This window comes from Abramis brama (assembly GCF_963993115.1).
Source record: "Abramis brama genome assembly, chromosome: 23".
NCBI classification, from domain to species: Eukaryota; Metazoa; Chordata; class Actinopteri; order Cypriniformes; family Leuciscidae; genus Abramis; species Abramis brama.
The window spans coordinates 16,507,805-16,535,013 of NC_139985.1; the positions used below are offsets into that span (position 1 = coordinate 16,507,805).

Sequence of the window (27,209 nt, forward strand, 5' to 3'; positions counted from 1 at the left end):
TAAACAGATTCATTGTTTTAACATGCTCTCCTATTGGGGCAAGTTGTCACACAATGCATGTTAAAAGAAATGTCTTGTTTTCCTAGGGAACGTTTCTTTTTTCTTCATTCTATGGGGCTTGTTGTCACATTGGAACCTGCCACAACTTGTAAGCTTTAAAATAATAATAATAATATGACAATTAAAAAAATATCAAACTGCTGTTTTTGCTACAAAAAATAAAATTATATATATATATATATATATATATATATATATATATAAACATTTTTTAAACATGACATTGCCCCAATCAGACATCACTGGTTAATCTTTTTGTTAAAATCTATTATATCTTGCCTTAAAATATTGTGTTTAGTTGTTTACCCAGTAACTATAAGAAATATAACATTTTGTTCTACAAACATTACAAATTATTATTTTTTTTAATCTAGCTTTGGAGGGTTTTAAACAAGATGTTTGAAACCAACATACAAAACCACTGCTACAGAATACAAGCATCTGTGTAAATGAATAACCCTCAGGACAACTAGCCCCAGTTCCCCCTATTCAAAGAATAATATCAGATGATACATATGTTGGAGGACTGCTACTGAATTTATTAATTCACTATAGATCGCATCTAAAAAATGAGGCACTGTTGTTTCTCTCTGTGCAAAACCCTACAAATCATTCAGTCCACCATCTTTCAGTGCAAGTTAGGAATTACATCCATACATCATGAACTGACAATTCATGATGGTCAACAAAAATGATTTCTCTCTGGGGAAAAAAACGATGTACACAAATACAGAATGCAGTGCTTAACTGAAGTTACAGTATAAATTATTAAATAGAAACGCTGTAGCAATGTTCCTGAAATGCTGCCTTGGGTGCCATTCACATACAGTGTTTGTTTCCCCTTTGCACTATTTGTTTTACTTGTCTATATGAATGTAAGAGATGGATGACTTGAATATTTGTGTCATGTTTTTTCAAAGAGGCTTTAAGAAGTTCAAGTTTTAAAATAATTTTGCATTCTGTTCAATACCACAGTCTTGTGTCTAGCTGGTTTAGGACACTTCCTGGCTGTACAACCCATTACAATTTGGGATTACTACACAACACCTACCTTTTAGAACAGCCTTCACTTTGTGTATATAATGCCTTAATGCTGACTAGCTAGAGAGAACAACTGAATTTCATCTGAAAGAAAAAAAACTCAACAGTTAAAAGGACAGTTTACCCCAAAAAATGAAAGTTTTGTCCTCATTTGCTCACGTTCTTCAAAATATATTTTGTGTTCCACGGAAGAAAGAAATTCATACAGGTTTAACATGAGGGTGAGTAAATGATGACAGTATTTTCATTTTTGGGTGATCTATCCCTTTAAGAGATACAGTATAGTAACAATCAACAAATGAGCTTTGGTTTTGAGTTGCTCCACAGGTGTTTGTCAAAGAGCCATAAATGACAGCAGTCTCCGCTGAAGGAAGTAGTGTATACTACTTTTAATTTCTGAAATTACATAAGTGTCAGATGGTTGAGACATATCACTACACAGTAGCATCTTGGAATGGAGTCTCTGTGATCCGGTGGTCAGAAAGTGTAACCGAGACCCCACAACATGACTGTGTATTTTGACCCTTGAGCATCAGGATTGGACTTGACCCAGTCTGATTGTAGGAAGCTCCAAATACGACCACTAGGGGCTCTATTGATCTCTCAATGTTACAGGAAGTTCTCATTCACAACATTACTTCAGCCTTGTCAACACAACCAGGAAAGGTTAACAAGGCGGATGGAGCATCAGAGGAAGAGCACATGAAAGCGAAAACACTTTGTTGCTGTATACAGAATGGTAGAAAACAGGTCCATTGACGAATTCACACATTGCCTTCTCCATTCACATTCAAACCCCATCCTGGATGCCGCCATTAAACTTCCGAGTGCAGACCTTGATGTGAGAAGCTCTCGTTAGGGGGTAGAGCCCCATCCTGCAAGGAACACAGCGATTAGATCTCTCTCAAAAGCACCGGCCTCACTGGTCTGAGGTATCCGTCTGCACACCGTCAGTCTCACCTTTTAATGCGGCCGATCTGCTCGCACAAGAAGGACAGGTACTGAGTGAGCTTGACCATTCCGATGATGAGCGTGCCCCCCACCAGCGTGCACGTGGGCCAGAGGAGGGAGCTAATGATGGCCCCGCGGCCATAGAGACGTGTCAGGAGGACGCTGTCCTGCTGCTCTGAGGGGTCGTAGTAACACAAAACCTGTGTGTGTGTCTTCAGTCGCTCGGAGATGTTCATCACAATAGTGTGCATCAGCTGGTGATCCTTGCGGCACTTTGGGATGTAAAAACACTGATGGGAAAGAAGGAAATGCATTTACTTGAAAGAATTCAGTTCAGCCCAGTTCAATTTGTGTACTACACTGCATAGCGGTCATTTATCAGGCTCAGAAAGTACACCGTCACATCTTCTTAGGGACAAATTGTGATTTGATCATTTTACCCTGTACACAATGTTTTGTTCGAGTAACCTAAACATTATGTGGTAACTTAATCTAAATAAACTGGTTTTATTCAAGGACAAGCAGCCTTACCACATTGGGTTACGCCAATAAAAATAATTTAATTCAAATTAGGTAAATAGATACTTAAGACAAATGTGTGCTTTTACATCATAGTGTCACAGAAGAACTGCCCATGCAGGTTAATGTGATATATCCCTATAGTTAATGCATTTGACTAGAGGTGCTGTACCTCAGGGTTGGCCTCATAGGCCTCCTCGTTGTATGACAGTCGGAGAACTTTCCCAGTGGAGTTCAGACTGACGTATACCTGAAGACAGGGATACCTGGAGCTCTTCCGGCACTCTGAGCCGCAACTGTAGCTGCAGTTAATCTCAGCAACTATACCGGAGTTCAGTACTGTGCAGTTTGACTCCTCTGTCCAAACGCTGAGAGAGAAAAAATATGGACAGAAGTGGAAAAAAATTAAGAAATCATTTGTAATTGCATAAAATGCATTTATCACACAGGATGTGCCAAGACAGGATGTCTTCAAATGTTCGAAGCTAGTTCAAGTGTGTTTGATTACAGTTGAAATGAAATGGAAAGGGAGGTAGATCTCCAGGAGAACACTTGACTTAATGTGAACCTTAACCCGTGGAGAGTTGTGACCGGTGAAAAGTGAGTTGTTAAAGGGCATATCTGAGTTAAAGTCACCATGAAATCAAAGCAGGCAATATTTCCAGACAGAAATGCTACTAAAATGGACACAGTTGTCAAAGTTTTTAATATAAACTGCCCTTTGCAACAAGTTCTGTAATTAAAGCTGCTTTTATATTTAGCTGTTCCACATTAAGCACAATATTTGAACATCAGGGACACCTTTCATATGCACTAGGGTACATATTGGTGATTTGGCTGAATTTGGTCCTCTGATGTGGTGGCCAATTGCATGTTAGTGGTTGTCTTTGTGCCAGGGCTCTTGTCTCCTACTCTATGAATAACAGGCCTTGTGTTCTTTGGCTGTTCCAAAGGCTCAGCTGCCTCTAATTGCCTTAGACTGCAGTGTATGCCAGCTCTTATCTGTGTGCAATCTATCGTAGGTCAGTGGTATTTGGAATATTAAGCTGTAATGTTAGCCAATCTGCGATTTACGGTCAATCAAGGATGGGATCTGTTAATGCGTGGTATCAGTGTGGACAGTAGAATTAGTGTTTTACACGTTGATGGTCAACATTTCATAACCAGCTGAGGAAAACAATATGAATTATGCTGAAAAAATGCCTCTGTTCATAATAGAATGAACCCTTTTCGGAGACTGTGCTGCTGACCCATTTACACAGCAATTAACAAATCTAGCAAAAACTTTTTTGTATTTAATGTACATTTTATAACATTGTACTTTGTTATAATATCCTGACATTAAATTACAAAAAAAAAACGTTTGAACACTGCTACGAGGGTGCAATTATTGATGGACTTACTGTTAATTTTGGTAACACTTTATTTTGATGATCCCTTTTGAACAATCTGTTGAAAGTAACTTCACAACTACCTGTCATCTAACTCTCATCAGAGTATTAGTGGACTGTCTGCTTAATATCTGCTAACTCTTTATTTTTATGGTCCTCCAACAGACGTTCTACTGATTAGAAGTAACTTTGCAACTACATGTCAACTTATTCTAACCCTAACCCTACCAGTCTACTAATACTCTACTAACACTCTAATGAGAGTTAGTAGACATGTAGGTGCAACTTTACTTATAGTCAACAAAATGGTAAAGGGACCATCAAAATAAAATGAAACCATTTTATATAATATATATTTTTAGAATTTTTCTGTTTAAGCCTATTATAATGCAAAAATAATATAAGCTGTATAGAATTTTACCCTGCTGTAGTTCACATCTGTGCCCCAATCTCAGAAAAGTGAAAAGGTTCTAAAGAAGAAATGAAAAGCATTCACGAGCAGAACACAGCAAAATCAAATAGAGTAGGTATTAATATAGAATAAAGACAATGTGAATGCTTTTGGTTAGATGTTTGTCATAAACAGAACAGAACAAAAATCATTAAAATAGAACTGTGCAAATTAAATAGAATACAGTAGAAAATGATAAATAAGAAACAACTGCAATCACAAGCATTTAGAAAAAAGAAAACAATCCAATTAAAAATAGAATTTAGTAGAAGACTTAAGAACCACCTGAAAAAAAAAAAAAAAAAAAAAAACGTTCACATATAGAATAGAATAACACTAATTAGAATGGAATAGAATACAATAGAAAAGATTTTAAGGAATACATTGCACTTAAATAAATTTCAAATGTTTTTTAAAGCGATGACGACATTGAAGAACATTAATATATTTATTCTTTCAATTTGATTGTTTAAAGGTGTACTCAGTGTTTTTTTTTTTTTTCTTCAAAAGTTTAGTTACTGTTAAATTATGAATTTAAACTTATTACTCAATTACTATTCATTTTAACACAACTTTTGAATGGGGATACATTAATGAGTGTACCTTTTAGTTCTGTGGTTTCAATGTACTTTTGTACAGTTTTGTTCCTGTGAGGGTGTCTGGGCATTTTTACCTGTCTGAGTAAGAGCGCACCATTGTGATGCCCAACACAAAGTACATCATGGCAGAGCAAAGGATCATGCTGAGGCCTAAGAGAATGGCTCTGTCCTCTCCAGCCTTCAGCGCTGTCACCGTCCTCCTCTTCTCCAAAATATCATACCCGCGAATCTTCTGATAAATGGTCCTGCTTAAATGACATAACATAAGAGTCCCAAGACACACAAATACACATGGATTAATGAAGACCTGGTGTGTGCCAACCCTAATATAACAAAATATTGCTTCAAGAATCATTTTAACAGTCCTTATCACTTAAAAAAGGTTGGAGGGCCAGAATGAATTAGGTTTGGTTCAGAAACCTAGCCCATGACACAGATACGTGCTACTGTCCTATTACATATGCATATTTAGTTCCTTTCCAAATATTTAGTTCATGATTTTTTAATCATATTTTGACAGCAGGTCATATTGCTTTTGAAGATTATGCATGGGTGTGAAGGCAAGCTGTCTAACCTGTCTATCTTTATCAGTGACCTTTTGATAATTACTGTGAGTACAGTCGTCAAAAGCATTACAAAGTCATAATAACCCACTTCCTGTCATTAGTTTACATCAGAATCCAAGATTAGTTAGATTATTAAAATGTATGTTTTCTGACACTACATTAAACTGCTAAATCAGTGCAAAACAGAAGTTAGACGTAATAAAAACAGCAAATAATGGTGAGTGAATTTCTTTGCATTAAATAAACTATGATGTATAGGTTCTAAATGAGAATAATTTTTATTCAGAAAACGTTGCACATTTTCTAGGGATGCAGTTGTTGGCCGATATTAGTTGTTGTTTAATAAATTGTTGCTGTTGTTGTAAATGAATCAGTCACTATTGGATATTTAATTGTGCATGTTAAATTTTTTAATGTTTTTTTCATTTATATTGCTTTTGTAACTACATCCATTATTCACTTACAGTTAATATTTAAGTAACACTTGTAGCATTTTAAACAATTGACTTTAGGTTTTAGTTTTATTTTTAAACTTTTTTTAGACACATTTTTATTTCTGCCATTTATCAGTTATCGGCTGTAAAATGAAATAATTTAATATCTACACATTTTTAAATAAATACAATTATTTATTTATAATATAATATATTATAATATACATTTATAATCAGTTTTTTTCTAATTATTTTTCTAATATTTTTCACTCTGTACTTAAAATCAACATGAAATCAAACATGCACCATCCTCATATAGACTCTAGATAATTAAAGGTTAGCATAGTGTTGTCACATGTGGTTTAGTTAGTTAGTTGAGTCATTGTATTTTACCTTCTCTCACTTCCAGATCCTTGAGCTCCTTTGCTTCCAGCCCACAGAAACATTCTCCCAGCTATTCCACTGTGTGCAGCTCTCTCTGAAGCACTCGCAAAAGACTGCAGGGACGACCTGACGGAGAAACACACTCTTAGTTGACCATTCCCTCCACACCGGTTCGTCTGCACACTGTTCCTGAACGAAAAGCTGGGTCTTATATTTATAACACAGCCTTCAGAGAATGTTCTGGCTCCCCCACTGAGTTTTAGCTCCTCACAGGTTGGTGAAATTTTACAACTGCAGTATTAAACCAATGGCTCCATGGTTGTTGATAAACATAGTAAGTCCAAATAGAGGAAAAGTAAGTTTCTATAATCCTCCGCAACAAAATAAGTCCGTCTCACATGGTTAGAACCAGTTCTCCATAAAAATAACTCACACCAGGCATTGAACTAAGCATCTTCTCCTTCATTGCCTGCCTGTTGTTTTGTTATTGACTATTCATGGGCTATAATAATGAGAGTAGTGAGCAAGGAGAGGAGGACCATTCACGGCATTGATCCCTTCCTCCTGCCATGGTGGAGAGAGTGAGTGAGAGAGCGAGGAATGGGAGAGGCAGTGGTGTTCAAAGCCGCCTCCTCCCCTGCTCCCTGTTGATGATTGGTGTTGATGGAGAGTCCTGTAGCATCAAGGTGACACAGGTGTTTTGGGCCACACGTCTGTGACTGACTGACTGACTGCACACTCCTGCCCTCATGCTATCCAGTACATGGCTCATGTGTGTCGTTGAATGCACCCAGAGTCTAACAAGCGTTTAACTGGAAATATAAATGTGATTCAAAGAGCTGATGTTATAGTCCAGCACAGCTTGGGATTGTGGGATATTGTGCTAGTCACTATTTATTTTTAAGCATTAAAGTGTTAATTCACTCAAAAGATCAAATTATGTTTCCTCAGCCTCATGTCGCTCCAAACCCATATGTGCATTTTTTTGGAGCACAAGGAGAGTTTCACTGTATGTCTGTTTTTACTGTATTTTTGATCAAATACATGCAGCCTTTGAAAGCATTATATATGAGTGCAGCTGCTTGACAATTCTTCAGGATCTTAAATTTTGGACAACTTATTCTTTAAAATCATCAATTGCGCAAAAAGCAAAACTTCTTTTACTTTTTTACTTACTGTGTTCATGTTGTTTTGTAAAACATTTTTACTTGTAAATGAAGATAAAACAATGAAATAAATTACGGGTAGTAATAATAATAATAGTAATATATTATCATAACATTTAATCTTGGCTAATTATTTATCATATAAGTGCTTAGTGAAATATTACAGTGAAGGCAGTGCATGAAGTGTGCTTTGCACTGTACAGAACTAGCCAGTATTTTAGATTATTACACGAGGTAAAACGACAGAAAAGGTGGATTTTTAGACGGGTCTAAATGGGAACAGTGAAATAGTCTAGTTTTCTATTATGTGGATTGATTTACTTTGTCAATATTGTGACCACATTAGTGTGATCAAATTATTTAAAAATAAAACTTTTAAAACTACATTTACAGGGTTCGTACAAGGTGCTTAAAGTACTTGAAGTGCTTGAAATTGACTTTTTGAAATTGAAGTCCTGCAAAAACCTTGACAACAGCTATATTTATGAAGAGGTACTTGAAAAGTTTTTCTATGAAACTATATTTTCATGCAAATAGAACATCTGATTAAGATATAAAGACATTTTGCATGACTACGAATGTGATATTGCTTATAAATATCCAAGTATATGATACAGCTTTCATTCATCAGGTCAATCATATAAAAATATAAAAAAATCAGTTTGAATAAGCGATATCTTTGTCATAGTATGGTTAACCATTAAATGGTTAATGGTGCCACAGTCATTGCATACTTTGCATGTGCTGCACTTTGTTTTATTGGTATTTTATTTATCTGTTTATCTTTTTTAGAATTTGAAAGATAATCAAAATTTTGTTTTAAAAAGTGATATCTATGATTGAAGTCCTTGAAAACCAAAAAAGTAGAGCTCAAAGTCCTTGAAAGTCCTGGAATTTCATTTTACAGTATCTGTACGAACCCTGCATTTAATAATTCACTGATGTATTTCAACAGGTCACGCAAGCACATTGAAACATTTACTTACTTTGTAAATTAATTAAGAAATTGATCACGTTTTACTGAATTGTTCCTTTGTAGCCTACTAAAACATGAGAATGTCAAAACTTACCACGTCAAAACAAATTGTAGTACCACGGTAAATTGTGGTATGTTTTATTAGCGCTCGGCTTGACTGACTGAGCAATTTCCACTCTCTGCCTGACCTGCCCTCGAAGGTGCACTGCAACATTTTATCTCAAATGAAAGTCTGAAAAGCAAGAGTGAGCAAATCTCTGCCCTGCAGTGGAGAGCTGTAAACGTCAATGATGGGAATATGCCACATATCATATTTGTGCATGTTGACTCTCTTTCCTATGCTGAGTGAGGCGGCTCACAGGATGATGAACTAGATATGAGACTGAGGTAGACAGGAAACACTGACCCAAGGGAACCCATTGTCCCCACCTCACCCAATAAAACACCTGCCAAAAAATCCCAGGGCAAAATGGCACTAGGAGAACCACACACAGTATTTTTCATATGGCTGTCTTTAAAAAGCTTGGTATGTCCTGGACAGTTGTTGGTATTTGCCCTTCCAGTCACCTTAGCTGGGTAAATAACGCCTTACAGGGGCCTTTTTTGTTGCAAAAAACACAGACATCTGGCATTCACTCAAAACAGCTGGAATGTTCATCCAATGTGTCCACGCATGATGGGATTTACTAAACCCATATTGTCACTGCAGTGATTTATGAGGCATTGTTGATACTCCACATTAGTTTGTTTGGAATAAAATCATGAAGAACAGACTGGCTCAAGCAGTGTTGGAGAGCAAATAACTAAACGTAGGGATTTTTCAGTATGTTAGTTTACCGGTTTTCAAAGCATAAGTTTGTCTAGTAACAAACTACTACCAATAGCAATGTAGCATTTAAAAAATATATATATTATTATTATTATTATTATTATTGTATGTGGAGTTTCACAGACAAACAAGCTAAAGAAATAATCTAACAGGTTCTTATGCTATAGTGAATCTGTTTGCTCAGAAAATGATTTACTGATTTCCCAAAGTCCCTGTGCTGCTTTTTATTTATCTTTTTTGCAGAGCAATATTTAGTCAAACACTGCTATTTATGACTGTTTTCAACTGTTTCATTGAATTTTAGTTGTATTTTTAGGAATCTGTTTAGGAAATGATTCACTGAATCAAGCATTAGCGCTTTATAGCAAAATATTAGTTAAACATTGCTATTTGTAACTGTTTTAATCTCAATTAAAAGAGATTCATCGTTTTTTTAGTCATTTATAAATTGGTTCGTTAGTGAATCAGTGAAATGAGAAAAATGATTCACTGAATCAGGTGCCATTGCAGCTTTTAGTTTTGTTTTTGTTTTTTATAGCAAAAATATTTAGTTAATAGTTGCTGTTTTTTTTACTGTTTTCATCTCAATTAAATTGTTTACAAGAATTATTCCAGTTTTTTAGTTGGTTCACTAATGAAGCAGTTTGTTCAGAAAGTGATTCACTGATTCAGGTGCCTTTGAGGAATTAAGTTTTATAGCAAAACAAATTTTTGTTAAACACTGCTATTTATTACTGCTTTTCATCTCAATTATATTTAGTTTACAAACATAATTGTAGTTTTTTAGTAGTTATTTATTAATTGGTTTGATAATGTATTAGCTTAGATTAGAATCACTTATTCAAGTCCGTGCGACACATTTAAGGATCTTTATATTTTATGAGATGATATTTTTAAACCATTTAGCATGGTAGAGCAATATGTGAATGTGTTGTTTGAGGGTGGGATGCTCCTCTGTCTTTAGCTAAATGACATGCTAATGCTGCCTTCTGGAGGCTTGACACATGAAAATGAAAAATAATTATTGCTCTTTCACTCCACAACTGCCTGGATGAAGCCCAGGTGTCTCAGTGCTAAACAACTACAACTAAAACCAGAATTGAAGCACTTTATTCAATTGCTTTCTTCCATTTATAGCAAACATTTTACATTTTACAAATGCGTTTCAAACAGTTATTTCTAAGTCTTTAAGATGGAATAGGATGTAATTTCCTTCATTAGCATTAAGAGAATGAGCGTTACTGTCCAAGTTGCTTTTGTGTGTGTTGTGGATCATTCTCCATGTTGCATTCATTAGCAATATGATCTCTGTTCACCCTTGTTATTTAACACACAATTACACACCTAATGTTGCATGAAATTATGGCTCTAATGACAAAAACAGAGGTAAACTCCAAAGGACAACGTCACCGATAAGGTTAAAGACAAGCTAAATTAAATGTTCAGAGCTGACTGAAACAATGTGTCAGTCATCAAGCCCATGTAGATATGCCATCATTTTGTTGAATTAAGATAACAATTAGACAGTTAAAAAAGACAATAATAACGTAAACTAATATAGAGTATTTTCACCTGGATTACAAGGTATGAAATAATATCAAGCTAAATGTGTATTTGTATAAACTCCTATATTTCCAAATATTCACCTTCATTCATGGCAATGCTGTATATCAGTCCATTCTTTCCTGTAGCTCAAACAGTAGAGCGTTGACGCTTGCAACGTCAATGGCATGGGTTCAATTCCCAGGAATAGCAAGAACTGAAAAGAATGTAAATGTGTACCTTGAAATGCAATATAAGTTGCTTTGCATAAAAGCTTCTGCCAAATGCATAAATGTAAATGTAAACATTCATGCAGACAACTGAAACTGGCTCATTTCTCTCATATCACTCTGCCAACTCACTCTCTCTTGTTTCATATAAACGCAGCTGGTGCCTTCTTGCGTCTCAGATATCGATTGCTGGACTGAAGTATTATATTACTGTAATATCACTGCAATTTTCTTGTTGCTTGGCAGATTTGTATGGGTCCTGATCACACTTATTGGGGTTATTTTTGCGATAATGACTTATATTATAAAATACAATCAAATGTATTTTAATGGTGCATTCTGGGAGGGATCAAACACATTTTAAAGTTAGCAAATCAGTCACATTCTTATGTGTTGATGTTTAGAAACTTAATTAGGTTGAAGGATTGCGACCCAAACGTCAAAAAATCACGGCTGGTTAATCATTGGCCATTTACAGGGTCGGATAGATCTCTGTTTGTGCTGAAAACTCCATTCAGTTATTGTTTCAGATCTTGACAACTGTTTAAGCTAATTTACTGCTCTCATCAAGCAAACATAATTATCTTTTAATGGAGCATTTTCAAGTCTATTACTCTAATGAGATTTTTATTTTGGAATGTTTCAATGCTGCTGGCCAGAATTCGAACGGTGGAATATAAATATGCTTTACTTTGCACAGCAGATGCGAATGCATGCAGACAAACTGGAGAGATAGTCAGGGATAGCGACGAGTGATTGATGAAGCCAACTAAAAAATGAACAACATCACGTTACTCTTCAAACTGTGTAAGTTTATGACATAAATATGTGAACTGAATCCAAAAAACCTAGGCTTTATGGAAACAAGTGTTGCTTGCTAAAACAAGATTTGGTGACTATCCAAAGCACCCAAGTCTATTTATAAAGCTGAATGAATAATTTACTACATGTAAATGGCTCCTGAGGAAATCCCTCACCATTTACATTAAGAACTACCAGGGATATAAAGATGTTTTATATGGGGTCAATAAAACTGTTCAGGGGCAAATAAGGTTTATTTGGAGAGTGCCTTTCTCAGAAATTAGTATTGGATCTTCTGGCATGACACATCGCATAATTAGCCGCTTTCCGACCAAGTAGTTACAGGAACTTAGTTCTAGGAACTGTCCACTTCTAAACAGTTCTAAGAACTACTCTCCCCCAAACTCGGTTTTGCTGTTTGCGTTCGCACTGGCCAAGTGGCCATAGGAACTGGTAGGAGGGGTAAGGGAGTGACGCAAGCACGGTGACTTTTATTTTGACGGCGCGACGGACCTTTATTTTGGCGGCGCTGAGAACACCAGAACAAACAATGCTTGCATTCTCTGTGTTTATTAGTTAGCGATCTGTCTAACAGTACTGTTTAATATCTTATTAGATAGAACTGTTATAGAAAGTAGACAGTATATGAAAAAAGGTTATTAGCCTATGCCGTGTGGTTGATGTCCAGTGTTGCTAGCTGGGCAGATAAACAATCATGTTTGGCTTGGTCCCCTCAAAGTTGCGTTGGATTTTCTCTTCAGCATAAAGGTTTAGAGACCCATCTATCACTGTTTTCCATGTTTGTATAGTTAGTTTATGGAGTAAATATATAGGCTATAATCTGTGTGTTTACATTCTAGCTGTTTTAAAAATGGCGGGTTCTGGTGTTCCGCGTGCATTCGGTCAATCAGCGTACACTAACGTCACGGATAGTTCCTATAGTGCTGGTTTAGACCCTACTCTGAAGTAGGACCTAAATTAGTTCCTACAAATGGAGTTCCTAGAACTAAAATCGTTCCTAGTTCCTGCGGTGCGAACACGCCGACATCCGGGTACTTTAGCCAATAGTTCTAGGAACTGTGAAAAGGTTCCTCCGGTCGGAAAGCGGCTAATGACTGGATAACGGCCACAGTTGTAGTTTTAATTGTACATTCAACCCTCATCATAGATCGTCAGAAGCTCTAAAATCCCAGAGCTTCAAGTCTAATAAAGAGTTCCAGAAATTGATTCTGTAGATGTTCATGCTGATTGTCTCAGAGAGACCGTGAATATGATTTGGATGTCTCTGCTGTGCAATTGCTGTATTAAGCGTCCAAAATGAACACCCATCAATGCCAAACGGGAGTTAAATTTGACGTGGCAAGTGAATAAATCTATTATCAGCCAGTTGGCTGGAAACTTTAAGTGAATGACTAATGGGGAGTCGATTCCTCAACTCTTTAACTCTTTCCTCACCATTGATTGAATTTTCTGGCTTTCTGTGTTTTCACTGTTATATGGTAGGGGGCGCTATTAGGCATCTTCTGAAAGATTACTGAAGAATATCCTGATCAAGATACCGAAACAAGCAATACCATAGGCAATCATATGCAAAATATGTAAAATAACGTGATCACCAACATTGAACAGCATATAAATCTGCCTAATGTTACTGAACGAAATGTCGACCCAGAACGAGCTACAGGACTGTGAAGTTTTGAGGGTGTTGATCTACTCCATCTATGTTTTGATCATCACACTGAATCTGATCTGAATAGGAGGTGCCACTTAAGTCATCAAATGGCCAACAGTACATGAATGTAAGGCTCATACAGTAGAATATTTCTCTACTGATAGGGAACATGTCAGTTCAATGCACTTTTCAGTATTAGGTGTGTTAGCGTTGAAATTTGAACAAGCCTTGTGTATGAACCGGGTGCGTATCCTGAAGACTTTGGTGTTAGAAGGTCAGCGTCTCTTTCAAGGCTCCACAGCAGCTGGAGTCTGACATCACCACAGCAATACAGAGACATGCTTCACATTTTACTGTGCAAAATTTACAGCCATCGCCGCCACAATTAGCTTTAAAAGTATGAGTGGGAAGAAGGAGGGGGGTCTGGAATCCGGTGCCGGTGGGCGTGTTTGACGAGCGAGTTCTGCTGAACTCTCTGTTGGGTTGTAAATATTGGTTGAGAAGTGTGGTTGAGGTTGAAAGAACAAAATAGAAACGGTGTCTTCACTTGGGTTCATTGTTATTGCGTGTCACAACAGGGCAAATGGGTCATTTGCAGAGCTGCGTGTTGAAAAGATGGTGTCTAGATGATAACATTTATTACCCCAGTAAACACATCCAAGTAACTGCCTTACTCACTTCAGGAACGTGGTATTTCAAGTGTGACACCAGCTGGATGCTATTTTAGGATCCTGATTCAAGAAGAGCAGAATTTAGATGAACATTGTGATAAGTGTAATTATTTGAACATGCCTTTTATTAAGGAGGTCCTTAAATATATTTACAGGTCTTTAAATAATTTTACCAACATGGACCCAGAGTTAAACACAGATGTTCAACTTTCTATTGTTGGCCAAAACTAGATTGTAGATTTATTGCCAAGTGATATTAGAGTTTATCGGTCAATATTGGAAATATATATATTTTTTCAAAGTGATTATCTATTGTTTATACTGTACGCTTATAATGTTGCTATGCATTTAATGAATTACTGAATCCCAATTATTGACCTTTTTCTAATAATTATTGCTTAAGGTTTTAACTTTCCTTTTTTACATTCACTTTTTGAATCAAAAGTTATAATTATAAGATCATTTTTTAATTTGATTATTTAATTGGTTATATATTTTAACATACACTATTGAACTGTACGTTTAAGGCAATGATGACAAAGAACAGAACCAAACTCAGGACTTTAAATATGCTGGGGAAGCTAATCAACAGAAAACTGAAACAGGTGCATAACTTAATCAGTAACCAAAGGAACTAACAAGGGACTGCAGGCAGGGAAAACTAAATCTAAGGGGCCGTTTACATGACACCATTCTCAACTAAAAACGGAAAACTTTTTATGGGTTTTGATCAGTTATTTACATGACAATGTTTTGGGGGCCTGAAAACGCAGTGTAAAGTACAAAAACTCGAATTTGTGAAAACGGTGATGCACATTACGTGTTCAGTCTATAGTCGCATAGTTTCTTTAGAACGTGACATCGCCATCTACTTGCCTGGCAGCATAATACAGCGTTTTTAGTGGTTTTCGCAGATCCGTGTGAACAGGGATCATTTTGACAACGTTGTTGTCTGTAGGCGAAAAAACACAAAGGAAAAACTTTTCAGTTTTTAGTATATTGTTGTCGTGTAAACGTACCATAAAACACCAACAAACTGAACATTAACCTGACACGTACAAATGTTTGGGGTCAATAGGAGTAAAAAAAACTCTTTTTCAGCTCTTTTTCAGCAAGGATGCATTAATAGATCAAAAGTAACCATAAACATTTTCATACTTTTATTTCAAAATAAATAAATGCTCCTTTTTCAAATAAATGCTCTAAAAATACTGTGAAGACTGGAGTAATGGCTGCTAAAAATTCAGCTTTGCCATCAGAAATAAATTACATTTTAAAATATATATTTAAATAGAAAACAGATTGTTTTAAATTATAATAATATACCACAATATTACTGTTTTTTTCTGTGTTTTTTTGTTTTGTTCGTTTTTCATCAAATAAATGCAGCCGTGGTGAGCATAAGAGACTTCTTAAAAGTCAATCAAACTTCAAAACGGAAAATGGCCCAAAATAGTTTTGCAATGATCAGAGAGTCTGTTCGACTGGTCAGCTCAGTCATGCTATATATTTTAAATCTTTGCTATTTTTTTCTTTTTTGTAGAAAAACCATCGCTCTTTCCTATGAGTGATTTATGCTAAGTTCTTAAATGCACAATGTTCTCACATTATCTCTCACACCTTAAGTGTGTTAATAGATGAATCAATGGATGAATCAATTCTCTCATACAGAATTTGCACATCAAGAAGAAACGATGGTGCCCATGTTGTACATTGTATTTTATTCCGATCTCCCTGCTTGCTTAGCAAATAAAATTCATCATAGATGACTACACCACACTCTACCTACCACCAAAGACATCAGCTTCAGGTCAGGTTGCAAATATTTGCTCAGCATTGAGCGAGTGGGCACCAAAGCTAATTACCTTTTTCCACATCAAGACTATAAATCCTTCGTCTGTATTTCAAGCTGTTTGTCTGCTATGCTGCGTTTAGAAATACCTGAAATCACAAAGGCTTCCCCGGCAGGTATGACAACCGTCGCATTCAGCATCAGCCATAACATGAGGTCAGTCATGTGCCAGTAGATTATTTAACAAAGCAGACTGACTGGCCGTGAGAGATTGACATGCCACTCAGGGAGAGCGCAGCCCGTCCGTTTGTCAATACCATTTCGAGTGAGAAAGCGGAGTGCTCTCGACAACAGCCATCAATTGGTGAATGTAAAACTTGCTGTTTTCCTCCAGCTCTGCCACTGGTCAGAGATCCAGTCAGCAGACTGTTAATCACACTCACTCAAGCCCCAGCCGCAGGGTAATGACACCTAAACAACAGGGATAAATCAAGAGCACAGGAAACAAGTCATGCTGCTAAATTTGAACAAAACCAGGAACCGATAGGACATCTGTTTTACTGTTTGCACTCCATTACAGTGGTACACTCAGATGTGATTGTAACATTAATGCAAACATTATTACTCGGACTGTGAATTAAGTGATATGCTGATTAAGTAATCAATTTAATCATTACTAATTGGATAATTCATAACACATATCAATATTTGTTCTGAAATGCTTCAAAACGAATAGATGTTGCAAAAAGCTTGTGCTTTATTCATTTATTTGTTTGTGTATGTATACGCGTGTATACTGCCGTTCAAAATTTTGGTGTTGGTAAGATTTAATTTTATTTCAAGATGGCATTTATTTGATCAAAAATACAGTAAAAACAGTAATATTCTGAAATATTATTACAAATAAAAATAACTTTTCTAGTTTAATATATTTTGAAATTTAATTAAAAATGTAATTTAATTGTAATTTATTCCTGTGATGGCAAAGCTATATTACTTTTATCTAAAAGTAATATGGACTTTTAATAATAAAATACTGAGTGCACCTTCCAGTTAACAGGTTTCAGAGATTTGATTGTCTGATTTTATATGTGTCAGAACACATGCTGATTAATGCAATCAGAGTTCGCCTACAATCAAAAAACATATTTATCCACTATTTGCTCTTTTTCTGAACAATCAAGCTAAAGTCTAAAATAGAATCATCACATTTAACTGTCGACAGCTTTTCAAAGTCTTGCATTAGTTCCAGAAACATTGTGTGTACAGAACTTTTGTACATGTAGCTGCCAAAACCCCAATGTTATCTTAAAATGAGAATCCAACTCTTCTCTGCTGTAGTGAATGTCCTGTTTGTCCTCTGGCCCTATTTGGACTTTAGAGAGTTTTTATAATGTAAAAGCTGGTTTAGTGAGACCAATCCTTTAGATCAGCCATTAAATGACAGTGCAAAACAGAAGAAGAGAGAGTTCACCCTAAAATTTTAAATTATTTCATATCCCTCACTTTGTTCCAAACTTGAATGACATTCTTTCTTCTATAGAAAACAAAAATTGTTTTCAAAAACAAAAAAACAAAACAAAAAAAAACACAGAAACAAAAAAAACAATTTCTAAATTGTGGTCTAACAGACTAATTACACTTTTTGTAATGTTACTACAGTTACTCCCTTACAATACTGTTCAATATGTCTGCACAACGGCCCAAAAGAGAGATGCCAAAGTGTAAAAACCTTGTGTAAACAACCATGAGCTTATGTCAATCACACAAAAGGTTCATAACCCCTTCTGAATTATTGTCGCAGCCACACGTATGAACAAAAAACACTCCATAACATCACCAACTCATTGTTTCACATCAGCCAACCGGACTGTATTACGTTACGTAACAGCCCCGTTTATTTTAGCAGTCACTCTTCATTCAAAAACATTTCGACCCCAGTAAAGGTCACTTCATTGCATCGGGTGAAGGTAACCTTGTAGCCATCTGTTATAAAAAAAAAATTCTCCTCATGTCTGGACAAACAACGGCAGGCGAAAAGTGCATACGTTGTAAAGAATGCTCATCTGCTTTGAGCAGGTTGTAGGGTGCTTTTCTAGGGGACCAGAAACACCCCGGCTCCCTCATGTAACCTAAGATGAATAAATGAGCCTGTGCACTTGCTGTCTCATAAGAACCCAGAGGATTTCTTGGAAGTCATGGTATGTTATGTGTCATGCTGGGCTTTCTGGTGCTGTCAGAATCTGGAAACTTCCAGCTATACATGCTGCAAAGAGTAGTGTGTCGATGCCTAATGGACCTCTACTGACAAGTCCTGGCTGGGTCAGGTGGAAATTTCTGACTGAGTACACACTTAGCTTTTTATGTTCCAACATTTTGGCCCAAGGTCAAAATAATTATAGCATTCTGTTGATCAATGGGTCTCCGTATGAGCTTGCAAATGCACTGGGGTATGGAAAATTACACGGCTTAAAACTCAATAACAGTGCCAGCTTCAAGCAAAACAATATCGGTTGAGCTTGTGATGTTGAAAGCCCCATGTTGCATGGTCAAACAATGTAATTTGTCAAAGTTCCTTGTCGTCGCTGTGACTGTAGAAAATAACCTTGAGTTAACTTTTTTTTAACCTTGTTTAGATGTTTACAGATGGACTTTATCCCCAAATGTTCCCCAAACCAAATAAACCGACAAAGTGTGTGAATGAGTAGCCGTGTTGTGTGAGCAGAGATGCTTGGCATCAGCTGGCACTTCAAAGCTGCCTGTGTCCATCCAGACAAAGCATTGGCTGTAATAAAAGGCTCTGCTTATTTAAATTTGCTTAGCTGATCACAGCGTGACTTTTTATTATGATGAGGACGGTAAGGTCACAATATTGTGAGTTTGCACCACTTGAAGATGCAGCACACTGTGTGTTTGTCACGAGAGCCTGTTCCGCAAAAGAATGAGTGACATTTTAATATCAAACTATGTAAATGCACAATGTTTTTTCTTTGTTCTGTCTGTCGCTCTATCCATTATTTTGTTATCTGTCTGTTTCGTTCTAATGTTCTGTCTGCAGTTCTAATGTTCTCTGTCGTTCTAATGTTCTTGTTCTGTCTGTAGTTCTAATGTTCTGTCTGTCGTTCTAATGTTCTGTCTGTAGTTCTAATGTTCTGTCTGTCGTTCTAATGTTCTTTCTGTATTTCTAATGTTCTGTCTGTAGTTCTGTCGTTCTAATGTTCTGTCTGTATTTCTAATGTTCTGCCTGTAGTTCTGTAGTTGTAATGTTCTGTCTGTAGTTCTAATGTTCTGTCTGTAGTTCTAATGTTCTGTTTGTCATTCTATTGTTCTGTCTGTAGTTCTAATGTTCTGTTTGTCATTCTATTGTTCTGTCTGTAGTTCTAATGTTCTGTCTGTCGTTCTAATGTTCTGTCTGTATTTCTAATGTTCTGCCTGTAATTCTGTAGTTGTAATGTTCTGTCTGTCGTTCTAATGTTCTGTCTGTATTTCTAATGTTCTGCCTGTAGTTCTGTAGTTGTAATGTTCTGTCTGTAGTTGTAATGTTCTGTCTGTCGTTCTAATGTTCTGTCTGTAGTTCTAATGTTCTGTCTGTCGTTCTAATGTTCTTTCTGTATTTCTAATGTTCTGTCTGTAGTTCTGTCGTTCTAATGTTCTGTCTGTATTTCTAATGTTCTGCCTGTAGTTCTGTAGTTGTAATGTTCTGTCTGTAGTTCTAATGTTCTGTCTGTAGTTCTAATGTTCTGTTTGTCATTCTATTGTTCTGTCTGTAGTTCTAATGTTCTGTCTGTCGTTCTAATGTTCTGTCTGTCGTTCTAATGTTCTGCCTGTAATTCTGTAGTTCTAATGTTCTGTCTGTCGTTCTAATGTTCTGTCTGTATTTCTAATGTTCTGCCTGTAGTTCTGTAGTTGTAATGTTCTGTCTGTAGTTCTAATGTTCTGTCTGTCATTCTAATGTTCCGTCTGTAGTTCTAATGTTCTCTCTGTCGTTCTTATGTTCTGTTTGTTGTTCTAATGTTCTGTCTGTCGTTCAAATGTTCTGTCAGTTTATCGTTCTAATTTTCTGTCTGTCTTTCCTTCAAAAGAACATTAAAACAACAGAACATTAGATGTTTTGTCTGTCTGTCGTTCTAATGTTGTGTCTGTTCTAATGTTCTGTCTGTCTGTCTGTCTTTCCTTCTTATGTTCTGTCTTTCTAATGTTCTTTTGATGTTCTGTCTGTCTGTCGTTCTAATGTTCTGTCCTTCTGTCTTTTGTTCTAATGTTCTGTCTGTCTATCTTTCCAAGGTTCTATCTGTCTTTTGTTCTAAAGGCCCTGATGTACTTCAAGCGAAATCGAAAAAATAACTGATAAGACATAATTTCGAACAAAAGTTTGTTTTAGGAGTTCGAAACAGCTTGCCAAGGCGTATTTTCCAGAAAAGTTAGCTACGGCTGGTGATTACGTAATAGGTAGGTGTGCACGGAGGCTCCGCCTTCTTTCACGTGGAAATCTTTTCCCGTTCATTTCTTCTGTTCAATCCGTGGAGTTCAGACGTCCGCGAGTGAAAACATGAACACACTGGAGGAGCCGCTTTGAAGTTGTACTTCTGATGAAAGGAGACACTGACACTGTTTTTCATGTGTAATACAGTAAAGCTGCTTGATTTTAAGCAATCTATTGTATAAAGTGCTATAAAAATAAACGTGACGTGACTATTAGAGTGCCGAATTGCAGAGCTCATGCAAACATATCCACGTTGCTATGAAAAGATGCTTTTCTTATGCTTTATTAAAACATGCTTGCTGTTTTCTCAATTTTGTTGTGTGTTTATTTTGTTATTGAGAGAAAAGCGGGAAGCACATATTTACATATTCATCTAAACGTCGCTCTCAGCAGTGTGGTGCTGCGTTGGATGTTCGCTAACAGTATATCGCTGCTCACCTATTTCGAACTTCGTTTTACCCCTAAATGAAGAAGGAAAAAGATCTTCGCTTGAGTATATCGGGGCCTTAATGTTCGGTTCAGCCTGTCTGTCTTTGTGTCTATCATTCTATCGTTTCCTTCTATTGTATTTATTGTTCTATATGTCATTCTGTCTGTCTGTCTGTCTGTCTGTAATTCTGTCTATATATTAATCAGTCTGTTTATCTGTCTGTCTGTCTGATTAATCACTATATATATAACTACAATCGTTAGATTGGTATTATTCAGTAGTCCCTTAACTTTGCCAGGGTCATCCAAATTCAAATCTACACCCATGGTGCATCTGTTGTCTTTAAAGTTACATTGATTCACAGCCAGTTAGAAAGCATGATGGAGCCCTGACACACCCGTCAGCGAGCGCCTCTGTCTCCCATGTGTGTGAAGTGCTAATGGGACGTGGCTTTGCTGCCTGCTGGCTTGGGATCTGATATGGTGTCTGAAAACAGCGGCACCAGAGAGGCTACGGGCTCTCGCTGAAGGTCAGTCGGTGGGCCTTCACCAAATACAGGTCAAGAGGTCAGGGCAGGAATTCACATACCCTGCTGCTACAGCTGGATGATCAACTACACACAAATAAACCAACGTAACAGTATAGAGTCATCTGTTTTATATGATAAAATAGTATGTTTGGATTTGCTGATGGTAATTTTATTAAATTAAGAGAAAAAAGCCATGGATTGCTCGAAGGGTCTGCTGTAATAGTCAAGCAAGTCTGTTTTCAAAGACTCGATAAAGTTCGATCAACAAACAAGACACGGCTTAAAAATGAAGAGGATAACGCCTCAGTGTCTCGAGGCTAGAAGTACAATTTCTGTGGATGTTTACTCAAGCGCATTATTTCTCTCTCTCTCTCTCTCTCTCTCTCTCTCTCTCTCTCTCTCTCTCTCTCTCTCTCTCTCTCTTCCCCCTTTTCAGTAACCGACTAACCACTATTGCCCCTCAAAGGAACTGCCGCCCACTAAAGCAAATCCATTTATAGATGTTAAAAGAAAGTAAAATGTCAAACTTATCCTAGATAAAGCACTGGCATCATGAATCGAACCAAACTCCTTTAAGCGTTTGACAAACATAAATTGTGTTTACCTTGAGGTGTCTTTGTTCTTTCTGGATTACCTGGCCGATAATCCCATTCCCAGTAGGCGATTGTGTCTGTCGGTGGCAGTTTAAACTTTTCTGCAGGTGTTCTATTGGTTAAGCCCATTTGTGAGGAGCATTATTAGTGAGAGAGACGTGCTAACCCTGAGTGTAAGCCTGTGTGCTCTAAATGTTTCAGATAGCTGCTGGTGCAACAAGAGTGACAGGCACAATAGACTCACTTGCTCTCTCAACTAATGTCTGTATGTGAACATAGACACACTGATGGCCAAGAATCAAGTACTTGTCTTGAAAGTGAACATTTCTGTAAGTAGATTATAATATCCCTTGCATGGTGATACCATGCAGTAGATGGCAAGACTACTGTGATTTATAATACCATGGTACTGAATGATTGCCATATTCAAATACTATAGTATTGACATGGTACTTCAAGATCTATCAAGAAAAAAAAAAGGAATTATAACAGTACACTACCATTCAAAAATTTGGGGTCATTATAATTTTTTTCTGAAAGAAATTAAGGTAACACTTTATTTTAGTGTCCTTGTTACACGTTACATGTATTTACTATAGTAATAACTATAAATTATGCATAATTAAATGCAACAAAACCAAAGCCCAATCTTATCCCTAACCCTATAGTAAGTTTGTGTAGTTAATTATTATTCCTCAGTACTTAAATAGATTATTACACTGTAATAAGGACATTCATAAGGACTTAAATTGATCAAAAGTGACAATAAAAAACATCTATTTCAAATAAATACTATTCTTTTGAACTTTTTATTCATCAAAGAATCCTGAAAAAAGTATCAAGGTTTGCAGAAAAAAAACATCAGAACAACGTTTTCAACAATAATAAGATAATAATAAGAAATGTTTCTTGAGCAGCAAATCAGCATATCTGTCACAAACTGCTCTGAGACGCGAAGGTAAAGGATCCAAATGCAGTTTATTAAACAGAGTAATCCAAAGACGTGATCCAAATCCAGGCAAGGGTCATACACAGGCATGCAATCCATACAAACAAACAAATCCAGAGGGTGAGACAGGAACGGGAAAACCAGGGCACAGGCAGATATCGAAAACCAGGAACAAGGAAAAAACAACGGAAAACGCTCAGAATTGCAGATGAAACAAATAACAAGACTTCGCAGATAATGAATGAGTGTACAAGGTTTAAATAGGCTGAGACTAACAAGGTGATGAGACACAGGTGGATGCAATCAGGGATGATGAGTCCGGGCAGTGAGATATGGGAAATGTAGTTGTGATAGTCTGATGTGGAGTGCCCTCTGGTGGCTCTCAAGGGCACTCCAGCTGATGACTGTTACAAATATCAGAATTATTTCTGAAGGATCGTGTGACACTGAAGACTAGAGCAATTCAGCTATGCGATAACCAGTATAAATTACATTGGAATTTTAAATCGTAAAATGCTTGTCAATATACATGTACTTAAGTATTCTGAATTTGTTTTATTAAGTTGTCTTCTAGGTCAGATGTTAGGATTTTCTTTCTTAAAGCTGCAGTCGGCAAGTCTGGCAGATTGGGTCGACTTAGCCAAAATTTTTAATGTTTACAACTCATGTTGCCCCTCCCCCACTCAGGGTTGCCAGATTGGGCGGTTTTGCAATCTATTTTGCGGGCAAAAATGGGTTTGGGCGGGTGGATAAAAATTGGGCTGGTTTCGGATCAGTTCGGCGGGTTTTTGTTGCCGAAACACCGGCACTTCAGATCCTTCTTCCTGCGACCCAATGTTCAGCAGGCAGCAGTCTCACTCACTCACACACACACACACACACACACACACACACACAGACACACACCACAGCTCTGGCTGACGTGCCCCCTAAACTTACAACAGACACTCCCTCCCACTACCTTCAGCTCACCTCACGTCACGCTCGCACTCAAACAACACACTAGATCATTCGCGTCCGCGGGGTCTTCAAACTTAGCTAGCTGACTGACACTGCGGTTTCATGACAACTCTCTCCGGGTCAGCAGCAGCGCCAACACAGATTTGAATGTTGCGATATGATTTTGTCAAAGGTTTAATAGACAGACGAAATGGAAGAAGATCGCGTGGGTGTTTGAATCGAGATCACAGTCTTTTATAACGTTAGATGAATCGTGCATCTCTGTAACGACACATGATCCTCTGTTGAAACGAAAGTGGCTAACTTCTGTCAACGCCGGTCAACCTGATCTATAAGCAAGGGCAAAATAAAGCAATTATCGGTAATATTCTGTAATAATAAAAAAAATCTATTTTTAAAATCGTAATAAAAAAATAAAAAAATCGCGATAGGCCTATAGGTGAATCGATTTTTTCACCCAGCCTTAATGAATATGCATGTTTCATGTTGCTATTTGAAATAATTGAAATGTTAAAGTGGGTTATTTTTTATGTCCATATATCCACTCAATGTTGTTATGTAACTTACTGAATGCTTTTGTTCCAAGCGTCTTTTATTGACAATTAACAGACTCATTGATAGCCTAAGTTGATCGCATATTATTTTCCGTAACATAAGCTTATAGTTTAATAGTAGCCTAGAATAGTCTGACTGTCAGTGTAGCCTACTTTTGCATTCATTTGATTGAATATTGGTTTCTAAAATTGGATAGGCCAAGTTGAAAAATGGGTAATTTTAAAGCTTGTTAATGATTTTAATGTGTTTAAACGAGAAACAAGCCACACAAAAAATTGGGCGGTTTTTTGTGCATTCTCGCGGTTTTTGACGAGGTTTTGGGCTGGAAAACCTTGCTGGCACCTGGCAACCCTGCCCCCACTACCAGCGAGCACCCTCCCATCGAGGTCGTGCTCGTCAGTGCGTGTGCACCAGATTTTATGTGAACGCGTCCGTCTCTTCAGCATCGATCAACACCATAGACTCGGAGGTAGGCTGCCCTGGCTAATCTACCCATAGATAGCAATAACCGAATTGGAAGCTTGTTAGTAGATTTTCTCTCCGCTATCACGCTTCGTACAATCCAACACACCTGCGAACTTCAGGCGTGTGCATGTGATATTGTAACGTGCGCGAGGGAGGGGGGGGGGGATCTGTGGCGTGTGCATGAACTGTGATTGACAGTCAGATCTCGCTCAGCCCTGCGCTGATTGGACCAGAAGAAGCGGTGGATTTTTGCAAAACAAATAACAGGCTCCAGGTGGAGGTAGAAGCGAGTTTTTTTTTTTTTTTTTTTTTTTTTTTTTTTAACCGGCTGATTTATGTTGTTCTGTCGGAGCATAGTGTCAGTTTCAGTGAATATGATAAAAAAATCTTGCCGACTGCAGCTTTAATTGTCTCAAATCTATAGTTTTACTTTTTGCTTCATCCTGTTTGTTGTTACTGATGATTAAAGTCAGCATGAAATGGAAGTTGTGAAAGTTCCCTATTTTGATTTATATCCAAGTGAAACAGCTTGTCAAACAAGAAGAAAATGTAGGGCGGGACATGATTTGATGGTATGGTTGTTGTTTGCTATTGCTGTGATCTCGTGTGATTGACATGTTGTTTCATGTTGACTTTTACATCACCTTTTACCTAAAAAAAAAAAAAAAAAAAAAAAAAATTAATTAAATTGTAACTATATAAAACTAGAATTATGATAAAGTTTTAGACATTTTACCTATTGGAGGGAAATAAAATAAGGCTGAAAGTAAAACACTAAGAGGTTATGGAGATATTAAAATACATTAATTTTCATTTATATGTAGTATTTATTTTCTGGCAGAGTCAGAGTTGCTTATGTATTTTTTCATAGTATCTTTTTTGGTAAACTATTATTTATGGAGATTATTTAGGCAGAATGATCTTGTTTTTCACCCATACACTGAATATATCTTCAGGTTTGCTGAACTAGGCTGTCATCTAGTGTTAGAGACCTCTAGTTGCACATACTGTCACAAACATCTCTCATGTCATTAACCCTTAAAAGTGACGTGATGGGCTGGTGTGGTTAAAACAGTGATTTATTTATTTATTTATTTATTTATTTTGTATTTATGTTTTTGACTCATTCTTACATCACCGATATCTCAATTTAGCCAAATTAACTGAAATATAAATTAAAATATTGTTTTATTAAAGGTTAAATTGTTTCAAAAAGTTTGGGAGGAGCACGTTCATATAATTAACCTTTATTTGTCACGATCCACACATACAGGAATGGGAGAGAAACAGGTGGATCCAAAAACAGCAATTTTATTAGTAGGGCAATCCAATTCGTCGTCATCCATGCAGGGGTCAAAATCCATAATAGCAGTCCAAAGATACAAAATAAACAAACAAGGAACAGAACAAGAACAGACGAAGAACAGACGAAGAACAGACGAGACTTGCGAAGTGTCAGTGATATAACAAGGACTCCGTAACATACTAAAACAGACAGGGTATAAATACACAGGTAAATGACAATACTAATGGGGAATAGGCTGAGTGTAATAATGAGTGACAAGGGACAGCTGAGTGCAATGAAGAGACAAGGATCGTGGGAAATGTAGTTCAACTGTGACATACACCGTGGGGAAGGAGGACATCCAGTGGTGACCCAGGGAACACAACCCAGGCACTGTGACATTATTAGCACGAGAGGAGGCATATATACATAGCCAATCTACCTCTAGTTTCTAGCATCCCTCCACTACCCCAGCTCCTCACTCTTAAGTATTTCCTATCCCAACCAGGGATGGGGGGAGTACTCTGTGTTCGGGCCAAATTCCGAGCTTGGAGCCTTCCCCGCCATCAGCATCCCAAATATGCACACTTTTTCCTATATCCGATTATATGTAAGGGTGAGCTTGTGAAATGATCTATCAACTTGCAATAACCTCTGGATGGACTTGAAAATTCAAAGCATCATAAGATAAAAAAGTGACAAATCAAACATTGAAAAAAAAAAAACGTAAAAGCCAGTTACTTTTAGAGACAGTGAGTGAAAGAGGAAAAAACTGAATGGGAAAAATCACCTTACCCCTGTTCTCTCATAGGTCTTTTCATGTGTCTTTTTACAGTGCGGTGTTGTTCTCAGACGGAGCACTTTGTGTTAGTCCCGAGAGGAAAG

General features: G+C 37.0%; 1 protein-coding gene across 5 annotated transcripts; it reads right to left on the reverse strand.

Moving 5' to 3' along the window:
* Positions 1 to 1,466: 1,466 nt before the first annotated feature.
* On the reverse strand, positions 1,467 to 27,209 carry s100p (S100 calcium binding protein P). 5 transcript variants are annotated; one of them, XM_084100909.1, is made up of 7 exons: positions 16,225 to 16,447; positions 15,160 to 15,235; positions 6,406 to 6,522; positions 5,087 to 5,257; positions 2,744 to 2,939; positions 2,062 to 2,342; positions 1,467 to 1,976 (listed from the first exon to the last, which is right to left on the reverse strand). In XM_084100909.1, exons 1-7 carry the CDS (start codon positions 16,298 to 16,300, stop codon positions 1,892 to 1,894), a joined length of 1,002 nt encoding a protein of 333 aa, XP_083957035.1. In that variant the 5' UTR covers positions 16,301 to 16,447; the 3' UTR covers positions 1,467 to 1,891. The 5 variants fall into 5 exon arrangements, with proteins under 5 accessions (XP_083957035.1, XP_083957039.1, XP_083957038.1 ...); XM_084100913.1 differs by lacking the exons at positions 15,160 to 15,235; positions 16,225 to 16,447 and adding an exon at positions 27,120 to 27,209 and having other exon boundaries at positions 5,087 to 5,260; XM_084100912.1 differs by lacking the exons at positions 15,160 to 15,235; positions 16,225 to 16,447 and adding an exon at positions 27,120 to 27,193.